Raw genomic sequence first — 20,463 nt, 5'->3', positions numbered from 1 at the left:
AACTTGGGCTGCTCTTCAATTTCCCTGGCTCTTTTTCCTCCTCCTGCCCCCCAAATGTTTCTATCACTTATGACTCTATTCTGGGTTCCTTCTTCTTTTCATCATGCCAGGCATCCCTGGCTAATATTTTCTACGTTTGTGGCTGCTCAATGTCCTTTATCACATGCTGATAACTTTGATCTCCAGCTCAGATCTCTGTCCTGAAGCACAGCCAGCCACATACATGAATTTTTCACTCACAGTCACACCCAACCTATAACATCCAAAACACACTCACTCTTCTTCTCAAACTTGCTTTTCAGTGTTCCCAATATTAGGAAAACATGAGCCTTCTTTGCCAGTTGTTTATACTAGAAACCTGCTTGCCTCTTGTTTCATCTGCTAGACAGTCAACTACCAGATCTCTTTACTTGACCCAAAGATCTCTCTTCTTACTGTTTTCTCCCACTGCTTTATTGACTTCCTAGTCCAGGCCACTCTGTGCTTTCACCTGGATGACTGTAGCATCCTTCTCTCTGGTCTTTTTTCCTCCAGTCTTATTTCCCTCCAATTTATTCTTCATGCAGTGACCAGAGAAATCTTTTAGAAACAAATCTAATTGTCACCCCACCTCCTAGAACCCGTCAGGAACATCCCATTGCCCTAAATGAGCCCGCCAGGCGCTGCACGTCTGGGCGCTTGCTTTCCTCTGCAGTGTCTCACGTGCCTGTCCCACCTCTGTTCCCCACCCCGCCCTTCGTTTGTGACCTCTTCAGTTCTCTCACAGGACCACCTCCTCCATCTGGGTCCTCGCACAGGCTGCTTCCTGTGGCTCAAAGGCTGCCTCCCTGGTTGGCCAACCCCTGAATTCTCCACAGGCTAAATCCTGCTCATTCTTTAGGTCTTAGCGTGGATACACTTTCCTTCAAAATGCCTTTCCAAGCCCCAGGTTAGGCAAGGCCCTATTTCTGTGCTGTCACAGTACTTTGTATTTGCTCTAGCTGGACAATGATAATTATTTATCTATATTCCTCACTGGCCTCTAGGGTCTGGAAACAGTAACCACATTTACATGAATGAGAGCACAGAATGTTCTCGTGTGTATTGTTGCTATCATTCATTTTTTCATTTCTTTCATTAAACAGTGAGTGTTGACTTGAGCATATGTAATTCTTTATGCTGGCCACTGTACTTGGTATGGAAACATTGTACAGAACAAGAAAGATATGAGCCTTCCTCCTGCAGAGCTTATAGTTAAAGTGAAAGAAACAAACAAGGAAATAAGTGAATGGTAGGATACTTGAAAGTACCATAATGAAAATAAAATAGAAACATACAGAATAATTCAGTAGGGTATAATGGTAAATAGAGTGGACAGGGAAGGCCCTTTTGAGAAAGTACATTTGAACTAAGACCTCGAATGATGAAAGATGCCAGCCATATAAATATCAGAGGGAAGGTGACTTCAGGCAGATGAACTAGTTGCTGAGGACTTGAAGCAGCCATGCTGGGGGAAAGCAAAGAGAAGACTTGCATGGTTATAGTAGGGCAAGACAGGAGGAGAGGGATACCAGGTCATGGAAGACTTTATGTTCCATAAGACTTTAGATTTTACTATAATTAGGCTTCTTTCTAGTTTAAGGTATGTGCTGTGCTTACACTCCAGGAAAACAGTTGCTTGAGTTTCAGAGGGCTGTAGGTAATAGACTTGAGAAAAGCATTCTTGATCCAGTAGAAAATCAGATAACACTGCTGTGTGATCAATGGCAAGAATAAGTACTAATTACATGACAGGGTGTATTTTTTTTAAAAAAAAGCTGCCAAAGAATGTTTTGAAGTCACAGGCCATAAACGTACATGCAATTATAGTATTGACCATAATAATTTCTACCTGATACCATTGTCCAAATAAATGGACATTTTATAACTACATTATATAACCAGGACTATAGAATTTTATTACTTTTGAAAGAGTGTCATCAGGGAAGGTTTAATCTGGAGACAGAGCATACGATGCTGTGCAGATAATATTGACAAGCTGTAGTTTTAATCATCTTCCATTTGACTGCACTTATGTGAAAAATGAATCAATAATGTAGAAATCACTGGTTGTTGGAGGCTCAGATAAGACAACGCATGTGAACATGCTTAAAATTATAAATGTTCTTACAAGACATACGATATTATTCCTGTTGTGTTATAATCAACCCCTTTTTAACCAAATACAATAGTGTAAGATTTGATACTGTAAAGACTGGATGTCTTGACCCAAATGGGAAAATGTCCAATGCCAAAATACCTGTTTTCTAACCGATATGTATATACATTTTGTTTAGAAACTTACATGTGCATGGATGGTTTTGTACATTCATTCAACTATTTGGCAAATACTCATCAAGTACCCCCTGTTTGGGAGTCAGTTGTTCAGTGGCTCTGAGGATAAAGCACTGAATATGACAGATGCTGTCCTTGCCGTTCTGGAACCTAAAATCTAGGGGATGGTGAACATTGAATACATCATATATGAAATAATGATCACATCTGCTTTTGTTAAAATTTACATTTTTTAGAAGTAATAAAAATATTAGGGATACCTCATTTTATTGTGCTTCACTTCATTGCACTTCACAGATATTGCAGTTTTTACAAATTGAAGGTCTGTGGCAATCCTGCACCAAGCAAGTCCATCTGTGCCATTTTTCTAACAGTGTCACATTTTGGTGATTCTTGCAGTATTTCAAACTTTTTCATTTTATGGTGATCTTTGATGTTACCATTGCAGTAGATTAATGCACATCCTTGCCAACACTTGTTGTCTTTTGACTTTCCCATAGTAGCCTTCCTAAAGAGTGTGAGGTAGTATCTCATTGTGATTTTGATTTGCATTTCTCTAACGATTAGTGATGTTGAGCATTTCATATACCATTATTTATTCATTATTCATATTCATTATTTATTTATTCATTCATTTTGCTGTTGAGTTTATAAGTTTCTTATATATTTTGGATATAAACCCCTTACCAGATATATTTTTGCAAATATTTTCTCCCATTCCATAGGTTGCATTTTAATTTTGTTGATTGTTTGCCACAGCAAACAGAAGAAACTTTAGTTTTATATGGTCCCACTTGTTTAATTTTGCTTTTGTTGCCTGTGCTTTTCAAATGCAAAAACTCATTGCCAAGACCAAAGAACTTTTCCCATATGTTTTCTTCTAGGAGTTTTATAGTTTCAGGTCTTTTGTTTATGTCTTTGATCCATTTTGAGTTGATATTTTATATATGGTATAAGGGTTCAATTGTATTCTTTTGCATATGACATTCAGTTTTCACACCACCATTTATTGAAGAGACTGTCGTCCTTTTTCTCTTTATATATTTTTTGTGCATATGTTAAAAATTAGTTGAAAAATTTATTTCTGGACTCTCTCTTCTATTCCATTTGTCTGTGTATTTGTTTTTATACCAGTACCATACTGTTTGGATTATAGCTTCATAATACAATTTAAAATCAAGAGATACGGTGCCTCTAGCTTTGTTCTTATTTAATACAGCTATTCAGGGTCTTTTGTGATTTAATACAAGTTTTAAGATTTTTTTTTTCTATGTCTCCAAAAACTGCCATTGGAATTTTGATACAGGTGCATCTAATCTATAGAAAACTGGTAGTACGGACAGTTTAATAATATAAATTCTTCCAATCCATGGACATGGGATATCTTTCCATTTATTTGCTTTCTTTCAATTTCTTTCAGTGTTTTATAGTTTTCAGTGCACAGACCTTTTACCTTCTTGGTTATTGGTGGGAATGTAAATTAGTACATTATGAAAAACAGTATGGAAGTTTCTCAAAAAATTAAAAATAGCACTACCATATGATCTAACAATATTACTTCTGGGTATGTAGCCGAAGGAAATAAAATCACTATCTTGACAAGGTATCTGTACTCCTATGTTCATTGCAGCAGCATTCACAATAGCCAAGATATGGAAACAACCTAAGTGTCTGTTGATAGAGGGATAAAGAAAATGTATACACAGATTTATACATATATATGCACACAAATATGGAGTATATAAACTCACAAAAAATGAAATACTATTCAGCCTTAAAAAAGAAGGAAATCCTACCATTTCCAACAACATGGATGAATCTGAAGGACACTGTTCTATGTAAAATAAGCTACACACAGAAAGACAAATACTATATGATCTCACTTGTAAATGCAATATTTTTAAAAAGTCACTGAAAACACAGTAACAATAGAATGGTGGTTACTAGGGGATAGAGAGTAGGGGGAAAGGAAGATGTTGGTCAAAGGGTATAGACTTTCAGTTACAAGACAAGTAAGTTCAGAGACCTGAACATGGCAACTATAGTTAATAATAATATATTCTTGAAATTTTCTGAGAAAGTAGATCTGAAATGCTTTCACGAAGGAAAAGACTACAGGAGATGATGTATATGTCAGTTAATTTGATTGTGGTAATCATTTCACCATGTATACATGTATCAAAATATGTTGTGTACCTAAAATATATACAAATTTTATTTTTGAATCATACCTCAATGAAGCGGGGGTGAGGGGAAAGTAGATTAAATGCTTATACAGCTGTTGTATATTCTGAAAGTCTACAGTACATAATTTAAAAATAATTTTTTTTAGGCCAGGTGTCCTTTATGTTTAATTTTAAGTCTGTCCCAAATGCTTCCTTGCACACCCACGGTTTCTCAGACTGGAAGGTGGTGGGTAGGTCTCATGGAGGCAGATCCAGAGAGTCTACGCAATGTGACTGGTAAAACTCTGGCTTTGAAGTCAGACTCTCGGGGTTTGAATGCTCCCCTCCCCATTTGGTAAACGTGGTTAATATGTCTGTAACTCAGTTTTCTCATCTGCAAAGTTAGGATGATAGATTGTTATGAGATGAGATGATATCAGCAATATGCTTAGTCAGTGGCTACAACACTGTATGTTCTCATTTCATGTAAATCGTGTGCGTGATGGTCATCTTCTTCCTGCCTTTCTTCTCCTTTCCTCCCACAGCTGTGTGACTTTCTCCATTCTCCAGCCATACAGTAATCTCAGGGAAGTCTGCAGGGTTCCATGTTTTCTGGGATGTAACAATAGTACAATAGGGAACCTGGTTTTGACGGTAGGCTACAAAGGCTTGAGAGACTCTGGTGATCTGTCGTATTCATGACTACCAACTCTCTCAGGTGCCAGCAGTTTGGAATTGACTGTTCTTTGCAGAGCTGAAGAGGAAAGGGGACCCATATCATTTCACAGGATGGTACCTGGAATAAGGCAGAAATAATATTTTTGTAAATAAGCCTTGAGTAAGGCAGGAATCTTTTTGTGTAAATAACCATAGTAACAAAATAACCACCTAAGACAATACCTTTCAAAGCTTTCTGACCACAGTTCACCATAAGAAATATTTTATATCAGATTAGGTTCATGTGTGTATGTATGCCTTCAAAATGGAAATAAAGTTTCACAAAACAATATATTCTCTTACTAGTAATGCAATATTTCTGTTCCATTCATTGCAATGAATTGTCATCGTGTCATTCAATTTCATTCCTTTCCATTCTCTGAGAAAAAGACCAGCAATTTGAAAAATATTTATCAAAGAGATCAGTGGACCTAAATAAGAATAGGAATATATGAATAAGAATAAAGTAGGATATTCTTCAGCTCTACATTTTTAATATTTTTTAGTAATCATTACTATCTTGTATTAAAACAACAAAACAAAAAATACTACTTGTTAGTTGAATTCCTTTCTAAAGAAAAAAATAATGTGTTTGCTCTTACTATTTAAAACGTTAGTCTAATTTGATCTTGTTCTTTTCTTTCTTTTTTCTTTAAGAGACAGGGTTTCACTTTGTCACCCAGGCTGGAATACAGTGGCCCCATCATAGCTCACTGCAACCTCCAACTCTTGGGTTCAAATAATCCTCCTAAGCAGCTGGGACTTATAGGCATGAGCCAACCCACCTGTAGTTTTTAAATGTTTTATAGATACAGGGTCTTGCTATGTTGCCTGGGCTGGTCTAATTTGATATTTTTAAGATTTGTAGTCATTTCTGATCCAACAAAGTTGTCATTAGAGTAGAGAGTTCAGACAGGAAGCTCTGGGTCTGCTTCTGCCTTTATTGTCTCTTATCTCATGAGACGTGATAATTTTTGTCTTCGAAGATGAGCTGAGATAACATATTTGAAATTGTTTTGTAAACTAAAGTGCTCCTTACAAATATGAACAATGTTGGGCTGTTAGATTCTATATTTGTAACCCTTTCCTCTTTTTTTTTTTTTTTTTAAATTCCTTCTAGCTTTCTCAACTGAATACACTGATTACACTTTTGCTGGGAGAACTTCCACCTGGAGACAGGCAGAAGATCATGACAATCTGTACCATAGATGTCCATGCCAGAGATGTGGTGTCAAAACTTATTTCTCAGAAGGCAAGTTGCTTATAGAAATATTATGCATTTGCTGTCATTTTCTGAAAGTAGTGTTTATTGTCAGAGTAATTCCAAGAAAGTCATTGTTGTTGTTGTTTTTAAGTTTGTATATTTTAATTGATCCTGAAAAGTTGTAGTTATTTTGGGTATGTTTGATTTGGGTTAGCTAATACATTATCCTGATGAGAGTCACCCCAAATGATATCCCAAAGGGTTTTGCCAAGTAGGGAGCCTCAGATAATCCAAAAATTAACCCAGGTGGAAGAGCCATGAGACATCACTATGTCTACCCCTCAGTGCATAGTCATCTTGGGCCATTGGCCTGTGAGTCTCACCCCTGTGCCACATAGCCAACAGTAATAAGATCGTGTGTGTGTCACTTCACCCATGTCTGTGTGCCTTTGATGCATTTCCTCTTGAAGAAAGAAATGTTGTAATTTTACATTGTTGCTTGGGTCATCCTTTGTCTTTTCCTTTCATGGCTAAAAATGTACTTTTTTAAAGAAACCAACTTTTAATCCTTTCAGTGTATTAATAACTTTCCTTCTCCATCTTTTATAAAAGTCTGGATGTCTCTTAGATGCTGACAGTGTTTACTGTGAAAGGAGAATTTTCTTACCAAAATATATTCCTGCTGACAAATGCCAGAAGTATGCATGTCTCTTGAATAACACTGATGCATCATGCCCATCACCCACTTCCTCCAACCTTTTAGGGAGGTTGCTAGTACCAAAGCAAGACAGTTCTTTTCACAATTCAAATGCATGCATGTATTGTGAAATAGTTGGTTTTCTACTTCTCTCTCAATTTATTAAAGTCAAAGTGAGTTTTAATTCTCTCCATGAAGTGCAAGAAAAGACTTCTTCACATAAGCCATAAACATAAATATTCCTTGATCCAGCTGCGGGACCATTAGTGAGCGGTGTTCTTTCATTGCTAGTGTAAGACTAATATTTGCAAAACACCACTTACCGTGTGTTCTCGTTTTGATAGTACTACTTCAATATGACCTTGCACCTTCTTATATATTTTATTCTGTTTTGTCAGCCTGGTGATGTGCTTGCAGGAGGATGAGTTATGATTTAAAATGTGTCCTTTATTTTGTACTCAAAAGATAATTTAGCTAATGTTCAACCATCTAAAATACATGAATATGTGATGCTGAAACTTATGTGGTCATCAGACAAATTAGTAGACGATAATTTTGGTAACTTCCAGTGATTCCCCAGAAACCCTAGGGTCCACATGTACCTTGAAAGAGATGGGGAATTATTTTTAAACTGGAAAAGGAATGGGTGGGATTCAATAAGATGGAAAGAAAGAATAGCAATGAAAAAATACTGTGATTTGATGTGATGAAAAATGAAGTGGAAAATCTCTATATTAAAAGCAGACTGGTTTTAGAATGAATTTGATCAAAAGTACAGTTTATTTATGTCTCTGACGGGCAGAAATTATGGATTATGTGTCATTTTAATATAGAAAGTGTCTTTTTCTGTCTGACTTCAGTAACAGGAGTAGAAAGCCACAAAAATTATCTAATCCCCTGGGGTGATTCATAAGGGGTGGAAAAGGCATTGCTTGAATGAATTGATATTATGTTACATAAAAGCCAGTTTAAAATGAAGACTTTCATTACACGTTTCTGATTAAGTATTCAACCATCTATATGCAGTTATAATTTGCAATTGCTTACAAGAGATTTCCTATTTGTGAGAATTTTAGAAATCAAATGTGAACCAATAGAATAGATTGATAAATGTGTTGCTGCCTCAAAACTATCAGTGTCTTATGTGAAACAATTATGCGATGATTTTAGGTTGCCAGTCCCCAAGCTTTTGCTTGGCTGTCTCAACTTCGTCACCGGTGGGAAGACACCCTGAAACACTGCTTGGTTAATATTTGTGATGCCCAGTTCCAGTACTTCTATGAATACTTAGGAAACAGTCCTCGACTAGTGATCACTCCTCTGACTGACAGGTAACAATTATAAGTTTGAGTCCGATGGCAGAAACCAAGTGAAGAAAGTCCCCCAGCGTGGGCAGCGATGTGTGAGGATGGAAATGAAGGAATACAAGAAAACGATGAACAAATTAGGAAACTACCTGAAAGCAGTATGTAAATTAACTAATTTTGTAAGATAGTGAATGTTGCCTTTTTAGTTAGAATCAGGGTAAATAGAACTGAATTAGAGAAACAGAATTACAGAAGCTATCCAATGAACTGATGAAATGGTGAGTGGATTAATATGGCTGATGGCAGGATTTTTGATCACTGAATCCATTCTGCCAGGTTATCTAGGGCTAGCATCCTGATAGGAGGATCTGTCACCACCTCTCCCCACCCCCCACTGCATCCCTTTATTGGAAGTGTGAAAATAACTAGGAATTGCCTGTATTCAAATTCATTTTTGAAGAATTGCATACAGTGCAAGGAAGAGAAGAGGGAGAACATACAATCCATCAAATGATTCAACAAATACAAAGTACTGTGCTAAGTCGTATTTCAGGGATGAACAGACAGGGTTCTTTCTGACACGGAAATTGCTTTCTATTATAGTTGAGTGGCGCATGTGAGTGGGGATGAACAGAAACAAGCAAATTAGCAAAGTTATTTTAGGTGATATAATATATGCTATAACAAAAATAGGGTGATGTGTTAAAAATCATCTAGAAGGGAGAGTCTTTTATAAATTGGGTGAGAGGGCCTTTGAGCCAGGACCCAGTTGTGCACATCCTGGGGCAAAAGGTTACAGGCAAATGGAAGCACAAAGTTTCCAAGGTGGACAGGATCTTGATCAGTTCAAGGGATAAAAAGAAATCCAATGTGGCTCAAGTATATCACGGAGGCCCTGAGGTTACTATTATGACCAGTTCATTGCCACGTGACTCCAAGCAAATACATACACAGTCAGAATGTTGTGGAGGTAAGAATATGTCACATGGATGTAAATTTCTTTGTTAGATTTCCAACCTCTGCTGACTTTATGGGAAAAAGCACATGGAATCTTTGGCATTTGTGAAAGAGAAATCACACCTCAAGATCATGGCCATGTCCCCGGTTATCCGCTATCACCCAAGTGTAGGCAGTTTCAAATACAAATATATAAAGCTGGTGGTTATGGTAGTTCTGAGAGGTTGGTGGGATTCTCTCACTAGCTTTGTGATTGTTCTTGCACACATTAATCTGCTTAGGATTTTATCATTTGTATATTGTACAGCTTCTACAGTTGTGTTTGTCTGATTCAGTTCTCTTTAACTTGTCTCTAAAAGTCAGTATTCACTGTCTTCATTTATGTATTGCTTTCAATGTGAGGGATTAAAATTTGTAGCTGGACAAAAATCACTTGAGTATAGTCACAACTGCCAAGGTTAAGCATCCACTGGACGCATGCCATCATGAATAGCCAATAGGGGAAGGGAGGCCCAGGGAACAGAAGAAAACGGAAGAGGTGTTTTAAAGTTTATCAGTATGTGAGAACTGATGGCTTATTAACTTTTTAATTAAAAAAATCACTATGTGGTTTATTTGTAAGTTAAAAAGATGAATGTTCATTTGATAGTGTGAATAGTGTTGTATACTGTGTTTATATTATTTAGACTTCATTTCCATTTCATTCTTTGGATTATTTACTAATTATTTACATTAACATATGATGCCTTTGAAACACTTTTGGCAGGTCTCATTTGCTGTTGACCATTCCTCCATGACTTAGGCAGACCTGATAGTGTCTCCTTCCATATGGGGGCAAGTTCAGAGACTTAGGTGAACTAGCTTGTACCTGATACAGTCGTGCTGGAACATGGGTGCATTGGTTAGGAGGATCCAGCTAAGCTGCTGTTATAGAGAGACCCTGGAATATTATACAATGGCATCAATAACACAGAAGCAAATGTCTCACTTGGGTAACAGTAAAGAGGTGAGTGGTCCAGGAGCATAGCTGGCAGGTGGCTGACACACTAAACATGGCTTCATATTTGTTTCAGCCAGTGGAAAGGGAAAAATGAGAGCCCTGGTCAAATAGCTCCGAGGAGGTGACCTAGGAATGGCACGTATCATTTTTGCACATATCCTGTTGATTGGAGTTTGGTCAGTTGGCTAGTCCTGCCTGGACATAGCCTACGATTAGCCTCATTTTATGGAGGAGAAAACTGAGGCATGTTGATATCAAAATATTGGCTTCTGATGCTTGGCAAAGTAGACGTTAGTCCCTGGTCTCCTGACCTCCTCACATATGTTTTTCTGTTAGATTCACTGTCTGTACTAAGACCAAAATAATTTATAAACCTGAAGAAGTCCCAAATAAAGAATATAGCCATTTGAGGTCCTTGCTGTTTCTTTGTCTTTCCTTTTTTTAATAAGTATTAAGTTCTGTCTTTTCATGATTTTCTAAGAACCTCTGAGTCATTCCTGCAAAAAGAAGTATTATGGTAATTTAGCTGCATGTAACATCACATTCAAAATAAATTCCTAAAATAACATTTTAACATCATAAATTGTGCCTTTTTATGTTTACTTTATTCATTGAATGAGTATGTATTATTTGCATACTTTATGTTTATATAAATTTACATATCTCATCTTTTAATGTATTCATTAAGTAGCAGTTTAATGTAGTCGATGTTTAATTCATTCATCATCCAAGACTTCTCTTCTATTTTTCTTTTATAAAAAATAGCTTGAAATGGTGTATTCCATATTAATAGTATCTTTACTTAGAAATATCAGAAATTCAATAGCATTGCAAGTCGAGTGTTATTTGTATTCAAATACACAGCTCTTAGGAAATGAGACCAATAAACAAATAAACCAATACATTCTTTTCTGTGTTTTTACACAGAACCTAAAAATGAATTTGATATAAAATATTCTGACTCATTATTGCTATGAACAAATCAGAAGTATATCAATATTTTGTGCTAGTACCATGTTCTAGACCTTGGCTTCTTAAACTTTCTTAAAAAAATTTAGTTGCCACTAATGTTTTATGGAAATTTCACATTAGACTAATATCTGTGTTTTCTGTTTGCTTCGAGGTGTTACATTACTTTAACCCAATCACTTCATCTAACCATGAGTGGGGCTCCTGCCGGCCCAGCGGGCACAGGGAAAACAGAAACCACAAAAGATCTTGGTCGTGCCCTTGGCATGATGGTTTATGTGTTCAACTGCTCAGAGCAAATGGACTACAAAGTAAGAAAATGATGTATTCTAACGACAGTATTCCTGATTGGGCATGATTCAATGTACAAGCCCCTTCTGTTAAATTCTGAATGCTTCCCTCCCTCATTTAGTCCATAGGAAATATCTACAAGGGATTGGTGCAGACAGGAGCTTGGGGCTGCTTTGATGAGTTCAACCGAATCCCAGTGGAAGTCCTGTCAGTGGTGGCAGTACAAGTGAAAATGATTCACGATGCCATCAGAAACGGGAGAAAGAGGTGAGTGGCGTGTGGCTTTTCTCCCGTTACAAGTAGAAAGAGTAACATGGAATGATGCCGGTAACCTCAACTTCACGGTCTATTGCTGCCTCTCCCTGTCTTACGAAATGGATTAAATAAGAGTCCAGTTGATTCTGAAGAATTATTTTGAATATTCTCCCATTTTTTTATTAGTGGTTTTCAAGTGTTGAATACAACTAAGGTCTACTACATTACATTAATTGTTTAAAAAACAAACAACTTCTATGATGCTAAATCTAGTGATGGTGCTCAGTCCTCATCTATTGCTTGTTGCTTCTGGCAGTATCTGCACAGTTGGACGCTCCCTGCTACAGGACCTTCTCCACTTTTCTCTCCCCTCAAGGCTGCTTCCTTGCTGGTTTCTCCTCCCATATAAAATGGGGAAAACAAGAGTTCTTACCTTATAGATTACTGTGATGACAAGTGCCTGGCACCTAGTACCATGCCAGTGCTTGCTATTTATTATTATTATTATTATTATTATTATATCCTAACCTATTAAGATTAGATATCACAGGGCTCAGTTTTTAGACTCCTTTTCTCTGTTTCTGTTTTCACCCTTGGTGGTTTCATCCAGTCCTATGGCTTTTAAAAGCCATCTTTGTGCTGCTAACCACCAGATGTCTACACTTCTTCCTCCTCATCTCTGGATTGACCTAAACAACTGCCCATTTTGGGGTATCTCTCTCGACTTGATGCCTCAGTGGCTTCTCATACTTAATATCTCCAAAATAAGAATTCTCCTTTTCCACCAACACCTGCTTTGTTAGTTGTCCCATCCCAGTAGATTCTACTTTCATGTTCTTCCACTAACTTGGGCCACAAACTTTCAAAATTTATCTGAAACCTCACTACTTCTCAACATGATGCCATACTGCAAAAGGCAAAACACAGCTGGCACTTGGGGTTTGATGGCTTGCTTTGAGAAATAAATGTTGTGGTACACATCATAGCTCTGGTCTCTTTGTAATTATTTTTTTTAATTTTTGTCTACAATACAACCTCATTTTTTCTGGCCTACCCATTCCCCACACTTTTAGGGAATTATGCTCAGCTGGCTCTCTTCTGCATAGGAACATCTTCAGTCTCTCAATCAGGGAAGGATTAGCTATAGCCTCTTGGAATTGTAAACCTGTTGTAGAAATTTCCAGCTTATCAGTGGATACACATGGATATTCCTTCCTGCCTTCTAGAAACCTCTCAGTCCTTCCCCCACGTTGGCCTGTGACAGCAGTTTTTTATGGCCAGGCGTCTGTTGCCTGGCCTGCCCCTACTCTAATGCCATGTGAGAGAAGTTCACTTATTTCTTCTTGGATCCCTAGCCATATTTTATTTAACTTCTAGTCAAAATCTTATTATTTGATGTAACCGAGATGTCATTTGAGGCTCTCTTTTCTTATGGAGATTTATGTAACTGATTCATGCAATGATTCTAAAACTTCCCAACCATACTTCTTGATAGTCTACTGTGCATGTCTGAGTCCTGTCCCTTCATCCTTATGCTATCCTGTATGCAGATGGCAAAACTCTTTCATGATTTTGAGAGTTTATTAAATTCCCTTTACACTTGAGGATTTAGGAGATGGGACCACGGTTCAATCACAAAGCCTTCCGGCATTTTGCTGGCTCTACACCCTGAAGGTCCACATCTTTGACCGTGGCTGTCCATGCTACGTACAGCAGGAGGGTAGGCAGAAGCCACCGCTCTTTCTCGAAGCAGCCTTGCCAGGCCTGTCTGCCTTCCCTAGCTTGACAGAGAATGAAGATTTCTCTGTTTTTTTCATTTTGAATACAGAAAATCCACCTGCTCTTAATTACCTAGTGTCTAAGAATCTCTTAGTCCTAAACATTGTGGTTTCTTTCTCAGTATCTTTTTCCCTCCCTATTTTGTGATACAGACCCAGATCCTTAACCACCTCTCCCCTTTCTCGACAAGAGTTTGGTCTTCTATCTTGCCTCATTTACCCTCATCTGAAAGTTTTCTTCTCCTTGTGTCTTGGTTTGGCGTCTGTAGCACCTTACCATTCTCTTGCCCTGGTCGTCAGCAGGCTAATTGGACCATTGCAAATCTTTCTGAAAATCTTTCACTGCTTCTCCAATGTCTTCAGGTGATAATGACAGCAATAGTCACAGCTAACATTTAGCCTCTTATATTCGTAATCTCTTAAACCCTCATATAATCCAATAAGGTGTGTAGTATTATTATTATCTTTCTTTTTTTAACTAGAGGAGGGAATTGAAAAATAGAGAAGATTATTAGCACAGCAAAAGTGCTGTCGCTGAATTCTGAACACTCATAGTCTGGCTCCAGAGCTGCCTATAATAACCACCATGCTATTCTACCTCTCAGTAATACTCTGCAGATATTTGTTGAATAAATGGGAGGAAGGGAGGAAAGGAGGGTAGAAAGAGAGGGCGAGTAAATAGGCAAAATAAAGACTGAATGGGGAATCCCATTCTGTTCTTAGCATGGTCATTCTCAGTCTGTGCAGTGTCCCATTCAAGGAATTACAGTCCACACTGAAGGCAAAAATTCCATCACCTTTCATTAAATGTTAAAGTAGTCAAGTCCTCATTTCTACATTCCAGGATACTATGGCCATGCTAAAATAAAAAGGAATGCTTCTCATATTTGTAATTCCTCTGGGGGGGGGGGAGAAGAGGGTATTTTTAATAAACACACTTCAAAGCATATTCAAAATATGTAAGTTTATGAATTTTAAAGAAAATCACACAGAATAAACAGCTTCCTAATAATAATTTGCATTTTGCAGTGGTTTGCATTTGTCAATGTGCATTCATATTCAATGAACACATTTAATTTCATCAACATTCTTTTTATGGTAGATTTGTATTTCTTGGGGAAGCTATCACACTGAAGCCATCAGTTGGAATATTTATTACTATGAACCCTGGATATGCTGGTCGAACGGAATTACCGGAAAATCTCAAAGCTCTTTTCAGGCAAGTATTAACGCTTTGTGGCGTGGCATCTGGTACGCTCATGCCACCTAACGTTGTTGGTTTGCACTGTTACGTGATTTGTTTTTCCTGGAGACTTCCTACGGAAAACCTTCCCTTATTATTTCTTTGGAATCTTTTTATAGATAGAACTTTCACCATGATAAGTTAGCCCTTTTGAATGATGAAGCCAAAACTCAAAATCAGTATTTAAAAGTTACATGACACATTTGAATATTTAATATTAGATCTTTTATTATAATATTTTGCTATAAACATAATTTTCATAAATTATGAAGGATAGGAAAGTATAGAAAGGAATAAAGAAAAAATTACAATGTCACCACCCAGAAACAATGATTACTCTATTTTTTCTAGTCTCTTTTATAATTAATATTTTATGGAGTTAAGATATTACAGTAGGCATAATTTTTATTTAGTTATCTTCATTTAATATTTTGACATATTTTGTCATATTATTAAAAATTCTTTGGAAATATCTTTATTTATTTTTATTTCAGTATATTATGAGAGTACAAATGTTTAGGTTACATATATTGCCTTTGCCCCACCCGAGTCAGAACTTCAAACATGTCCATCCCCCAGACGGTACACACTACACCCATTAGGTGTGAATATACCCACCTTCTCCTCCCCCTTCCCACCTGACACCCAATGAATGTTACTTCCATATGTGCAAATAAGTGTTTATCAGTTAATACCAATTTGATGGTGAATACATATGCTGCTTGTTCTTCCATTCTTGTGATACTTCACCTACTAGAATGGGCTCTGGCTCTATCCAGGATAATACAAGAGGTACTAGATCACCATTGTTTTTCATGGCTAAGTAAAACTCCATAGTATACATATACCGCATTTTATTAATCCACTCATGTATTGATGGGCACTTGGGTTGATTCCACATCTTTGCGATTGTGAATGCTGCTATAAACATTCAAATGCAAGTGTGTTTTTGATAAAGTGACTTGTTTTCCTTTGGGTAGATGTCCAGTAATGGAATTGCTGGATAAAATGGGAGTTCTCCTTGTAGCTCTTTAAGATATCTCCACATTACTTTCCAAAGAGGTTGTACTAGTTTGCAGTCACACCAGCCGCGTATGAGTGTTCCTATCTCTCCACATCCATGCCAGCATCTATGGTTTTGGGACTTTGTAATAAAAGCCACTCTAACTGGGAAAAGGTGATATCTCACTGTGGCTTCAATTTGCATTTCCCTGATGATTAATGATGTTGAGCATTTTTCATATGTTTGTTGGCCATTAATCTATCTTCTTTTGAAGTTTCTGTTTATGTCCTTTGCCCACTTTTTAATGGGGTTGTTTGGTTTTTTTCTTGCTGATTTTCCTGAGTTCTGTATAGATTCTAGTTATCAGCCCTTTATCAGCTGTGTAAAATTGGGAATATTTTCTCCCATTCTGTAGGTCGTCTGTTTGCTCTCATGATAGTTTCCTTGGCTGTACAGAAGCTTTTTAATTTGATCAAGTCCCATTTATTTATTTTTGTTGTTGCTGTGATTGCTTTGGGATCTTCTTCATAAATTCTTTTCCAAGGCCAATGTCTATAAGAGTTTTTCCAACATTTTCTTCTAGAATTCTTATAGTTTTATGCCTTAGGTTTTAGTCTATTATCCACCAGTTGATTTTTATGAGAGGTGAGAGGTGCAGATCCTGTTTCAATCTTCTACATGTGGCTATCCAATTTCTCCAGCATCATTTATAGAATAGGGATTCTTTTCCCCAGTGTATATTGTTGCCTACTTTGTCAAAGATCAAATGGCAATATGTGGATGATTTTATATCTACGTTCTCTGTTCTGTTCCATTGGTCTATGTCTCTATTTTTGTGCCAGTGCCATGCTGTTTTCATTACCATAACCTTGTACTATAGCTTAAATTCTGGTAAAGTGATGCCTTCCAACTTGTTCCTTTTGCTTAAGGTTTCATTGGCTACTTGGGCTCTTTTCTGGTTCCAAATGAAGCATAGAATTATTGTTTCTAATCTGCACAAAATGATGTTGGTATTTTGATAAGGATTGCATTGAATGTGTAAATCACTTTGGGTAGTGTGGACATTTGAACAATGTTCATTCTGCCCATCCATGAGCATGATATGTTTTTCAATTTATTTACATCATCTGCAATTTCCTTCCTTGGTGATTTGTAGTTCTCTTTGTTAGAGATATTTCACCTCCTTGGTTAAATATATCCATAGATATTTTGTTTTCTTTGTAGCTATTGTGAAAAGTATTGAGTCTTTGATTTGATTCTCAGCTTTACTGTTGTTGGCGTACAGAAATGCTGCTTATATGTGTACATTGATTTTGTAGCCTGAGACTTTGCTGAATTTATTTATCAATTCCCAGAGTCTCTTGGTGGAATCTTTAGGGTTTTCTAGATATAAGATTATGTCATGTGAATTATCTTTTTGATGTGCTATTGGATTCAGTTTGCTTGTATTTTGTTGAGGGTTTTTGCATCTTTGTTCATGAGGGATATGGACCTGTAGTTTTCTTTTTTTATTGTGTCCTTTCCTGGCTGTTTTTACAGGGTGATACTGGCTTTGTAGAATGAGTTAGGGAGGATTCATCCAATATCCAGAATCTACGAAGAACTCAAACAAATCAGCAAGAAAAAATAACCCCATCAAAAAAGTAGGCAAAAGTCACGAACAGATTATTTTCAAAAGAAGATAGAAAAATGGCCTACAAACATATGAAAACGTGCTCAGTATCCCAAATCATCAGGGAAATGTACATTAAAGCCACAATGAGATCCCATCTTACTCCTATCAGAATGGCCATTATTGAAAAGTCAAAAAGCTGTAGATGTTAGTGCCAATGCAGTAAAAAGGTAATGTTTATACTGTTGGTGGGAATATAAACTAGTACTACCTCTGTGGAAAACAGTAGGAAGATTCCTCAAAGAACTAAAAGTAGACCTACCATTTGATCCAGCAATCTCACTACTGGGTTATCTACTTAAAGGAAAAGAAGTCATTTTACAAAAAGACACCTTCATCTGTGTGCTTATTGCAGCACAGCTCACAACCAAAAAGTTATGGAATAAGCCTAAGTGCCATCAGCCCATCAACTGATAAGTGGATATAAACAAAATGTGACTGTATGAGAGTGTGTGTGTGTGTGTGTGTGTGTGTGTGTGTGTGTGTGTGTGTGATGGAGTACTACTCAGCCATGAAAAAGAATAAAATAATACCTATTATAGCAACTTGGATGGAACTAGAGACCATTATCTTAAGTGAAGTGTCTCATAGATAGAAAAACCAATACTGATGTTTTCTCTTTTAGTGTAAGCTAAATGAGGGATATATATGCTCATAAAGTGATACAATAGACGTTGAAAACTAAGAAGGGGATAGGGTGGGAGGTGGTCTATCTACTGGGTACAATGTTTACTACTATTCTGGTGAAGGATGTGCTAAAAAAAATAAACCCAAAAGAAATAAATACAATTTATTAATTTGTTTTAGTTTTCTATTAATATATCCTAATCAAGAAAGTTTGCTTAGTCCAAGCTTACAAAGTTTCAACTATGTTTTCTTCTACAAGTTTTGTTGCTTTATAGTTTTCATATGGGTTTTCTCCTTTATTCTGTTAGTGTCCTGAATTATATTGATTTTCAAATGCTAAACAATCCTTTAATATTATATTTGGGGAATAAACCCCATTTGGTCAGGAGGTATTATTTTTTATAGGTATTGCTGGATTCAATATGCAACTGTTTTGTTAAGGATTTTTTTTTTTTATTTGTACCAAGAGGGGTATTGGTCTATAGTGTCTTTTCTTATAAAGTCTTTGTCTAAATTTGGTGTCAGAGAATGCTGACGTCATGAAATGCGTTAGCAAGTGTTCTTTTCTCTATATTCTTAACAGTTGTGTATGATTGCTATTATTTACTCCTTCAGTATTTGCTAGAATTAATCAATGAAGCCATCTGGACTGAGAGTTTTCTTTATGGGAATCTTTTGAATAATGAATTCAATTTCTTTAATAGATACAGGGTTATTCTGATTTTTTATTTCCTTTTGAATTAGTTGTGATAACTAACATCTTTTAAGGAATTTATTTTATCTAGATTGTTGAATCTATTGGCATACATTTGTTTGTTCCCTTATCTGCAGTGATGTCCTGAATTCCATATGGGTGATTTGCATCTTCTCTTTCTTTTTCCTTGATGATAAGATAGAGGTTTATCAGTTTATTTTGGGAGTTCTTTAGTGCTCACAATATGTATCTTTAACTATTCAGTGTACTTTCAAAACATAATAATGTGCTACTTCAGATATCACATAAGAACCTCTGTAGTTTTTAGTGATTTATTTCTTTTAAGCTTAAAATTTGCTTATCCATTTATCTAGATATTTAACCATATTTCATTTGTATTGTCTTCTAATTTTTGAGTATTTTTAAATATAATTCAGCTAATGAAAATTTCTTTTGGCAAGTAATATGAAATGAGTGGTTATACGATGCTTTTTACCTAACAGTTAATTATTTTAACATCCTGTATTGAATGTTTTCCTTTGCTCATGATAACAGCTTTCTCTAGTATAGTAATTTTATAATGTCTAATTTTCTTGAAAAATTCTAGATACAGAATAACTGCTCTAGAAATAAATGTAATGATTATAGAATAGTTTTGTTTGAATATTATATACCTTCCCAGTATTTTTATTTTTTTTTATTTCAGCATATTATGGGGGTACAAATGTTAAGGTTACGTATATTGCCCATGTCCCCCCTTTCCCCCCTGGAGTCAGAGCTTCAAGCGTGACCATCCCCCAAACGTTGCACATTTCACTCATTGTGTCTGTATGTACCCATCCCCTCCTCCCCCCCCCACCCACCCAACACCCGATAAATGTTTTTCCTATATGTCCACTTAGGTGTTGATCCATTAATACCAATTTTCTGGTGAGTCCATGTGGTGCTTGTTTTTCCATTATTTTTATGTTTGTAACTCAGTTTATCTCAGACCTTTTTTAATTTGAGTTTTAAATTTGAAATTGTTTTTTGATGTTTTCATAAATTTTGTTAAATTATGTGTAGTATTATTTATGTTAAGTGTTACTATTAATACTTGTGTCAGCAAAGTTTGAATGAAAATTTGGGTGAGGGAAGTGTCATTCCTGAGTGGAGGCAGCATGCCTGGGCCTTTACTGGATCCTTATTCCATGACTTGCCAACCATGTGGCCTATGGCATGTGCTTGAACATCTGCGAACATCAGTCTGCATCCCTGTAAAATGCAGATAAAAGGAGTAGCTATTAATACCTCGTGGAGTTGTGAGAATTAAGTGAGAGAGCACAGAAAAAGCTTTTAGCACCCTATATGGCATGAAGCAAGCACTCAGTAAATATTAGTTATCTATATTAACATAAGTATAAAATAAGTAAATATGCTAGCCTTTTGTTTCCCCTGTTTACTTTTCATCATCTTCTGTCATATGATGAAGGATAATAAATGTGAAAAAAATATGGGGTCAGCCTAAATAAGAGAGGAATTCAAAACCTAGAGCCAAAGATACTTTGGGGAATATTTAAGTTGAAAACTAG

The 20,463-nt window shown here is 36.4% G+C and overlaps 1 protein-coding gene across 1 annotated transcript in view; it reads left to right on the top strand.

Annotated features, from left to right (window-relative positions):
• The window catches only part of DNAH11 (dynein axonemal heavy chain 11), a 311,756-nt gene that overhangs the window by 107,556 nt on the left and 183,737 nt on the right, over window positions 1-20,463 (top strand). Inside the window, exons 31-35 of the mRNA XM_076006379.1 lie at window positions 6,316-6,447; window positions 8,267-8,427; window positions 11,484-11,640; window positions 11,742-11,887; window positions 14,756-14,872. Coding sequence (XP_075862494.1) covers window positions 6,316-6,447; window positions 8,267-8,427; window positions 11,484-11,640; window positions 11,742-11,887; window positions 14,756-14,872 — 713 coding nt within the window. The remainder of the gene's footprint in view (window positions 1-6,315; window positions 6,448-8,266; window positions 8,428-11,483; window positions 11,641-11,741; window positions 11,888-14,755; window positions 14,873-20,463) is intronic.

This window comes from Microcebus murinus, chromosome 9 (assembly GCF_040939455.1).
Source record: "Microcebus murinus isolate Inina chromosome 9, M.murinus_Inina_mat1.0, whole genome shotgun sequence".
Taxonomy (NCBI): Eukaryota; Metazoa; Chordata; class Mammalia; order Primates; family Cheirogaleidae; genus Microcebus; species Microcebus murinus.
The sequence above is the reverse complement of the archived record's forward strand: the minus strand, read 5'-3'. Positions and strand labels throughout refer to the sequence as shown.